Raw genomic sequence first — 8,522 nt, forward strand, 5'->3', positions numbered from 1 at the left:
TGTTATATTTCAGAGGAAAACAGTAAATCTTTCTAATTGAAATGAGATGAAAAAAAATACAAAAACTACTTCGGTTTTCTATTTCCCCTTCTTGTAGACAAGTGGATGGTCTAAAGCAGAGAATTGCAGGAAAATCTATCCCAACGGAGAAGTTCGCAGTAAGGAAAGCTCGACGCTATGCATGTCCTGAACCAGTGAAGCTGATACTACCTGCCTTGGTATTTGTTCTTGCTTTGTTTTCATCCTTTTAAAAAAGAAAATGAATCAGTATACTTTATTATAGAGGGAAGGAATAATATTGTCAGGTATTAAGTGTCTGCATTTTAAATTTTTTATGAAGTATTGCATTCATGCAATGTAATTTTTGTGGAAAGTATTAGGGACTGGATCATACTACCAACTAAGCAGTAGTCTGAAACAAGCACCAGATTTTGCATGTGCAAAGTGCAGCATACAGCATTCCATGTTCTTTAGGTAGGCTTATTTTTAGTCCTCGTCTTCTAGACTCATTAGCAAGTTAAGGAGTACTTTGGTACTTTCTGTTTTTCTGGTGAAAATGAAGAGCGGTGGTCAGTTTTGTTGTGGATATGTTTTTTTTTTTCATTGTACTGAGTCTGATGAAAATGTGCAGAAGTTAAAGGTACTTTATGAATGCTATTCTAAATTCCCATATTTTAACTTCAGAGTCATTACTATTGCACAATCTGTTTATATGGGCACAGCAGTGGTACTTCTCATATGTGTATGTTAAAATCCTTGTACATGCATAATTTGACAACTGTACATGAAAAAACTAATGTGAGGAGGAATTTCTTATGTTAAAGTTCATTGATATAGAAAGAGGAGTCCAAAGAAAATCAATCCACCGGCTATAAAATTCATTCTGTATTAAATTGCATGTAGAATACTTAAGTAAAATTTGTCTTGGGCTTGTTCAGCAGAGTGCTTGTGAGTGCATATATTTGGTCTTGCTGTCAAATCCAGTATCTTTTAATTTAGGAATTTTTTCATAATGGATTAGTCATAACCAAACATAGTGTATGGTTTATTTCAGTAAGTATAAGTTACACAGGACTACAGAATTGAAATGCATCTAGCATGATGCAGTTGATGATGTTAATAACATTGTAACATAATAACTATTTCAGACTTCTATAGAGCCAGATTTTTTTCTCTGTCTGAAGACCTACATATTTACAGTACAAATAGAAGTGGAAATACTTCACCAGTGTATTATATCAGCTTCAGAATGACATCAGTCTTCATATTTCAGAGCTGTAATTTCAATTAAGGTAGAACAGATGATACTCGAGTTTGTGAGTAAAGGTCTTGGCAAAGCTTCTTGTTGGTTAGCATTAACCCTCATTCCCCTTAAGTTTTACAATGTGATAATGTATCAAAACAAGCTTATTGCTTACTTTTGGTCTGAGGCATCTGGGAAGATTTGTTTACAGGATTTGCCTTGTTTTTTTTTTTTTCAACAAGATTTTGTAGAAGTTATACTAAAATCATGTTGGATATGCCTGCTGGGATCACATTTTTATCTAGAAAGTTGTATCTACTTCCAGTTTCATTCTGTATGGAAGGTAGTGGTCTATAGATTAGAACATATATATATATATATGTATAAAAAAACCAAACAAGTGTGTTTGTATACTGTGCATACAAATGTACACCAAATTTACCTATCATCCTTTAGAAAGTAACTACTTTTAGTTCTTTCTTAGTTCATGTGGCAGAGACTGCAGGTTGAACCTAAGGCATCCAGTTTTGCTGATGTGTTTTGTGGGTGATGGTAAACTGTCCTGATAAAATCTTCATTCTTGAAGATCTGTGGAAATACATGATAGTAAAATCCACTGAAAAGGCATCAAAACATTCAAAACTTAGAAGCCCAAGTTAATTTTGTCAACACACATTCAACATAATTTTTTCCTTTCCTATTCATAGATGTTTTATACCAAAACAAGCTTTTGGTAGTATTTTTAAGTACTCAAGAATGTTCCACAGTAGCCTTTTCAGAGGCACTCTTTAGTTAAATATTTATGCAGTTCCAGTGGTTTTTCTTACCTTTTTGATTGGTTAGTTTTGTTTTCATTTTTTTTTTTGATCAGGAAATGATGTATGTCTGGAATGGATTTGCAATTGTGGGCAAAAGAGCAGACCTTACTGAAAACTTACTGGTAACAATTGAAAAAGAAGAAACTGCTCTACAAAATGAAACTAGTAAGTGGTCAATTAAGATGGAATTAATCATCTTATAAGAAATGCTGACATTTTTCTATGCTTCTGTCTTCCAGTATTCTGAGAAGTGAGTGTTTGCTTTGACAATGTGCTAATTAAGTCTAAGTATGGAAATTTTGGAGCCATGTGAAAGTTAGGAGTGGTTCTTCAATATGTTCTTTAGGCAGCTTGATTGATGTTGCAGATGAATACAGAAAACTCAGGGACTTTAAGTTATTAGTTACAGAACATGACTGGTCTAGTTAAGTTTTTCTTATCTTTGAGACTGTTCTTGGACCATAATCTTCTAATGTCTTAAATGTAAAACCAATCTACATCACATTTTATTACAGAAGACACATGCTACATAGTGCTATGCATGCATGAGTCTGTTTTTTTTCGTTTTACTTTCTGGCAAAGTAAAACATGTTTGATAGTTGTAAAATGAAACATAACAAGCTTCCATGATTTTACATCTGAGGGTAATGTTTAGAGAATCAGCCCATAACTCCTAAAAAAATTTAAATTCAATTATTGCAACTGGTTTATTGCATAAGTACTTGATTTTATCAGATTTTATCAGGGTGGTTCTGTCACCTGTCATGAATTTTTTGGTACAGTTGTTTTTTGAGTTTTTCTAGAATTAATATTATGGTTTTGCATGTGTAATTTTTTAAATGATAATTCACTAAAATAATTTCTATTGAACCCAGACTTTAGTCATGCTTATGAACAATTTAGCAACTTAGTTTTACCTGTGGTTAAAACAGCAATTCTAAAACATAAGATACATCAAAGTATGATTTACAGTGTAAAGTGAGACGATGCATTAGAAATTGCACAGGAATGTGCAAGAAATATATAATGGTCAAATGTGGATGGTATTATAAACCAAATAAGAGTAACCTGCATTGCATATTTGAACTGTGTTCCTTTACTTTCTGTGTTGCTCTTCACATTTCTGCAGAATCAGTAGTGTGCCTCCTAAATCTCAGGTGTTTTTCTTTTTAATTGTTGTGATGTTAAAACAAAAGTGTAGTGATATGCAAGATATTTGCAAATAAAGTAATTCCCATGAGCTCCACATGGAGGGTTTGGCAGAACCTGCTGAAATCCAGTGCTGTATTGTGCAGAGGTTCGTACTAGAAGTGCTCATCAGTTGCAACAGTGAAGTAAATTTCCTATCAAATCCCTAACTAGAGATGTACAAGGTACCAAAATAAAAGCAGTGGAAATAAAACCACTGTGTTTTTCTTACAGAAGTTCACTGCTAGATATAGTCTGGAAGTGTATATATTTTCTGTGTTGTTTTTTTAGTAATAAATTCAGTCAGATGTAAGTTTATTCTGGACTTCATATATGTGATCTTGATCTGCTTTTAAAGATGTGGAATTAGTGAAAATAGACTCTGATTACCTGAGTTGCTGCTGAATCCCTAAAAAAAAGGTGATTAAGGCTGCCAGTAGAGTATGACAACGTTACAATATAATTTTAAGAAACAGTAGTAGCCATGTCAAAGGATTGCTGTGAAAAAAGGGTGTTGATTATACACAAAGGTCACTTAGGGATTAAGACTTCCTAGAACTGTTTTTACTTCATTTGCTGCACATGATCAGGCACAGCATGGAATCTTTCAAGGACTGAAATTAATTTTGTTGTATAGAGCTGAAGATAGAGATGGTAGAAGGAACAAATGGAAGACTTTTTTTCCCCCCACAGGATTTCTGGGAATCTTTTTTGGTTTTTTTAATTTCCAATATCTATATATATATATGTAAAAGAATATGTAACTTCAAAGGTAATTTTTTGTTTGTTTTTTTTTGTCCTGGTAATGATACTTTCTTTGGTGTAGAGCACTGCAGTTGCTCCCACTTTGATTGCAAGGTTGTCTGCGTTAAATTGGCCTGCGCTTTTCTCATCCTTTAGTGTTAATGCTTTGGCATAATAGCTTTTATTCTTTTGGGAAATAAGACTACTAGTTGAAGTTGTTAAAGACTGCTGAGCCCTTACTGACATAAGTACATGCTCCCAGTAATTTCAGTGAACATGTCCTTCAGGAGCCAGTCACAGAATCCAATGCCTTAGCCTAGCAGAACAGGCTAGAGAGAATGCAAAGTACTCATGTGCTGAATTTCTACTATCACTAAAAGCGCAGTCTTGTCAGTTACAATCTATCAAGACTTTCTGGGTTTAAACACAGACAGAAATAAGGCTGAACATAGTGGCAAAGCACTTTGCAGGATCCTAAAATGCATTAGTCTTGCATGTTTTAGAACTGTTTACGTAGGATTGCTTTGGCAGACTATTAAGGAAAAAAATAATGTGACCTTAGAGAGCTGGTAATTAGTTGTAAACAGCATGATCTGAAGGGAGAGTGTTATGCTTCCTGAATTGTTAATGTATGTGGTGCCATCTGTCTATCCATATGTGTTTGCTTTCCTTTCTTTTCCTTCCCTTTACCCAGCAAATGCTACAAACTAAGGGAACTAAAAAGGATCACACTTGATAAGTAAATTTTGAATTGATTCTGGCACCCTCTTTCATCTGGTGTTTTTAGTCCCATTGAATTTTTCAAAAACTATACACTACTACTGAGGCTTTTCAAATATTAGAGAAATTAGTTTACTTAGTTTATTATGATAAAAACATGGTTTATTGAATTATTTGAATACTGCAAAATGAATTATTTGAAGAGTTCTGTAGGACAGTCACAGGTTTTTTTATGTTACCATTGCTAGTGGAGTTCTGTCAGTGCTCTATAACACAGGAAGATAATTAACTATTACAATTAACTGTTAAGATAATATCATGGTTTCTGTCTCACTGTGGTTTCAGCTGTTGCAAGTAAGAAATCTTTAATGACTGTTTATATAATGTAATATACTTAACTAATGACTATTTGATCTTCAAGTAATGAAGTTTATATCTGTTTGTTGAATGTTTCGATTTCTTATTTCTTCTTTGCCTGTCTTTTAAGAGAAAGATGTGGATGTCATGGACGCATCTTCTTTAGTAGACAGTATTTTAAATCATTTTAAATCATGTTATGTACATTTTGAGGTATAGAACATGAGAAACAATGTCCTGAATCTTGATATATATTCCCTACTGAAAATCTAATTTCCGTTTTCATGATGTCTTCAAATTGTTTGACATATCTCACTTTTACTTTCAGATCACAATGAATACTATGTGGATGATGTGTGCATGTTGCAGCTACTGAAAGGCCTCTGCCTGAAACACTTGGGAAGACTCATGCAAGCTGAATTATGTTTCAATAAAGTAATTCAAAGGTAAGAAAGTAACAGAAATAGATATTCTAGCTTTTGGTGACATTTCTGATACTCCTGTTGCAGCTGTCATACTTGAATTTGGAATAATTAAACATTGTGTTACGGAGCTGGAACTAAAGTAGCTCTGAAAATAGTTAGAGAACCAGAAAACTTTGTGTTTTTCTGTAACAGTTTGACACTTACTATAGCTTTCTATATGCGGTGTTTGAAGCTAAATAAATCAAACTGCCTGGTAACATACCCAAATACATTTGGAATTGTATCTGCAGAGCTACCTGTAAGTAAGGATACCTGTAAGTAAGTTTCCTGGGTTTTTTTTATTATTCAGTATTTAGTACTTCAGTAGTGAGTGCTTTCCCATGTAGATGAGAAGTTTTTGTTACATGTTTTAGTTGAAGACTGGTTTTTCCTGTGTTACAGATTTTCAGGTCTCAGATCCATACCACCTGTAATAACTTTTCTGTTTAAAACATGAGTCGGGTACTGGTTGTAGTTGAAAACTTCTTAGAAGTTTTTAGGTATTTGGGCTGAAGAAGCATTTTTACATGTACAATATTTCTAACAAGTGATTTTGAAAAATTAATGATACAGTTTGTTATTAAGAATTGTGTGTTTTAATTCTCTTGCCATCTTGTTTTCTCTTACTGTTTCTAAGATCCCATGTGAGTTTAGTCAAGAACATTGCAGGCGACAGGCAGAGGGGTTTGATTGGTTGCAAGTTAAAGGAACACTATTTCTGAATCATCTTTTTCCAAAGGTAGCTGGCAATGGGCAAGCTTTTATAGCTGAGATATTTTTAAAAATCTAAAGACAGCAGTTCTTCATAAGTGGTATGTTTTGCATGGCTGAGGGGAAAGGTTTTGTGAGGAACATTTTGTGATAGACATTCTAAATGTTTAGGGCTGCTATAGTGCTCTAAGACTGTTTATCAATGTGTACAGAATTAACCAGTAAAAAAGGCTTCAGAATGTTTTTTCTGGCTATGTGCTGTTACGGGCAGTGATTGCTTTTAAAAGTTAACTGGTCACTGGAGACAGGGTTGTAATAATTGCTGTATTTTTCCGGTTTTCTAGTGAGAAGCAAATAAAATATGACAGTTACTTGGTGCCATTCACGCTGTATGAATTGGGTCTTCTCTACAAACAACAGGATGAGAGAGAAAAAGCAATAAGATACATAGAAACTGCAAAGTAAGTGGCCTTTTTTTTATTGCCTTGTAAGTTAAGAATAGCTGTATATTTGTAGCAATGAAGGCACATTTTTTTTTTCTTCCTGACAGCTTCCTTGCAAAAACACAAGTAATTATAAATCTGTGTTCTTGATTTGCAGAACTTGTCCAATATAATTGAATTTTGCAGTTTCATGAACTGTCCATAAGACAGAGTGGAATAGGCAGATTCAAATAAGACACAGTATGAAGGGAAAATGTCTCCTTCTTGTATGGGCTTCAGAGATGTTGAGGGTCCACTGCCTGCATGACATGAAGCTGGAGATTCCAGGGAAGGGATATGTACTCTCTGTCCCAGAGGGCACCTGTGGGAATTAAATCAGCTCCACTGAAGTTGTTGATAAGAGTAGGTTAACAGCCAGTACACCAGTCTGACCCCTTTTTCCTTTCACATGGTGTCACAGAGGACCACCTGAGGGTTTAATTTACTGTAGAGCAGCATGCTTGCATCATCTGTAGATGGTAGTAGGAGGTAGAATGTCCCTTGTGTTTACAGAGAAGTAGCTCAGTCTTGTAATAGCGTCCCCTCATGGGTTTTTGTTTGTTTGTTTGTTTTGGGGGGATGGGAGTTACAGAATAAAATCTCTGTAAATATCCAGAGTTTATTACTCTGGCTGAATTGTATTCTGAGTTTGAATATACATTTCCTACTAACACCCTGTTCTGTAGTATTTTGGCTTGTCTTTTCACAGCAAATTTCAGTAAGTGGGAGGGCTGTTAAAAAGATCAAAATAAGTTCAAGAGATGCTAAGACACTGGTTCAGTTTATCAGGACATTTAATTTTAATACTGGTCTAAGTCTTCTTTGCTCAACTTGTGGATGTAGCTTTAAATGTCTCATAACTCATTTGTGTGTCAATCTCTGTTTCCTGTTGAAGGAATAAAGACTGTTAACCTACAAACATATGAAGTAGAAACAATCTAGTCCAAACATACTTTTCTTAAAATAAGTTGTCTGTTTTGCAGAAACAACTACAAGGAATACTCTATGGAATCCAGGTTGCACTTCAGAATTCATGCAGCACTTGACAGCTTGAGGGTGTCACCTGCTTCAACACCTTAAAATGAGGAGGGATGCTTTTCATGCAAACAATAAATAGCCTACACAATCTTTTTGCAGTCTTTTTTTAATCATAGAGAAGAACATAATGATTGTTTTCTGTCACTTTTGATTTGATGTATGTTATTCCTTTAGATGTTTTCTCTATAGCACCTATACTGTATCTACATGCTGTTTTAAAGAAGACCTTATATTTTGTTTGATAAAAATAATTTAATATTTGACTTGAATGGGGGATATTTTTAAAACAAAGGTGATGGTGCAATAAAGTTTAATGAAAATACTTTATTTTTTTTATATAAGAACAGATGCAGGTTATGCAGTGGAGCTGGTGATAATTTCTGAATTTTTTGAAAGTTTGAATTTCTGCAGTACACTTGAGACATTTTTTTTCCCTCTGGAACAAAAATGCAATGTCTGCAGATAACCCTACCCACATTTTTTGGCGTACCATACTCTGAAACTTGTGTTCCAGAGGAAAGAATTAGTCATCTTTGACTTAATTTCATTTTGGGAACAAAATGAACTTGTCTGAAGTGCAATATTTTTACTCTGTCAGATGAAACTAAGGAGGGCTTCAGATGAAGCTGAACAGGGCTATAGTTATAATGTCTTTGCAGATCTGTTTCATTCAAAAGAAGTGCTTACAGGGGATATTTTTCACTTGTAGAAAAGCAGAGCTACAAAGGACATTATGTCCTTATTCTAAAGTAGAATC

At 34.3% G+C, this 8,522-nt stretch overlaps 1 protein-coding gene across 5 annotated transcripts in view; it reads left to right on the plus strand.

Moving 5' to 3' along the window:
• The window catches only part of TTC39B (tetratricopeptide repeat domain 39B), a 73,029-nt gene extending 65,174 nt beyond the window's left edge, over window positions 1–7,855 (plus strand). For all 5 annotated transcript variants that reach the window (XM_086869244.1, XM_086869246.1, XM_086869247.1 and 2 more), the window contains 5 exons: window positions 98–218; window positions 2,115–2,226; window positions 5,399–5,516; window positions 6,590–6,706; window positions 7,711–7,855. In XM_086869244.1, the coding sequence (XP_086725370.1) occupies window positions 98–218; window positions 2,115–2,226; window positions 5,399–5,516; window positions 6,590–6,706; window positions 7,711–7,807 (565 nt within the window). In that variant the 3' untranslated portion in view covers window positions 7,808–7,855. The remainder of the gene's footprint in view (window positions 1–97; window positions 219–2,114; window positions 2,227–5,398; window positions 5,517–6,589; window positions 6,707–7,710) is intronic.
• Window positions 7,856–8,522: the final 667 nt, after the last annotated feature.

The sequence above is a fragment of the Cyanistes caeruleus genome, chromosome Z (assembly GCF_971803275.1).
Source record: "Cyanistes caeruleus chromosome Z, bCyaCae1.hap1.1, whole genome shotgun sequence".
Taxonomy (NCBI): Eukaryota; Metazoa; Chordata; class Aves; order Passeriformes; family Paridae; genus Cyanistes; species Cyanistes caeruleus.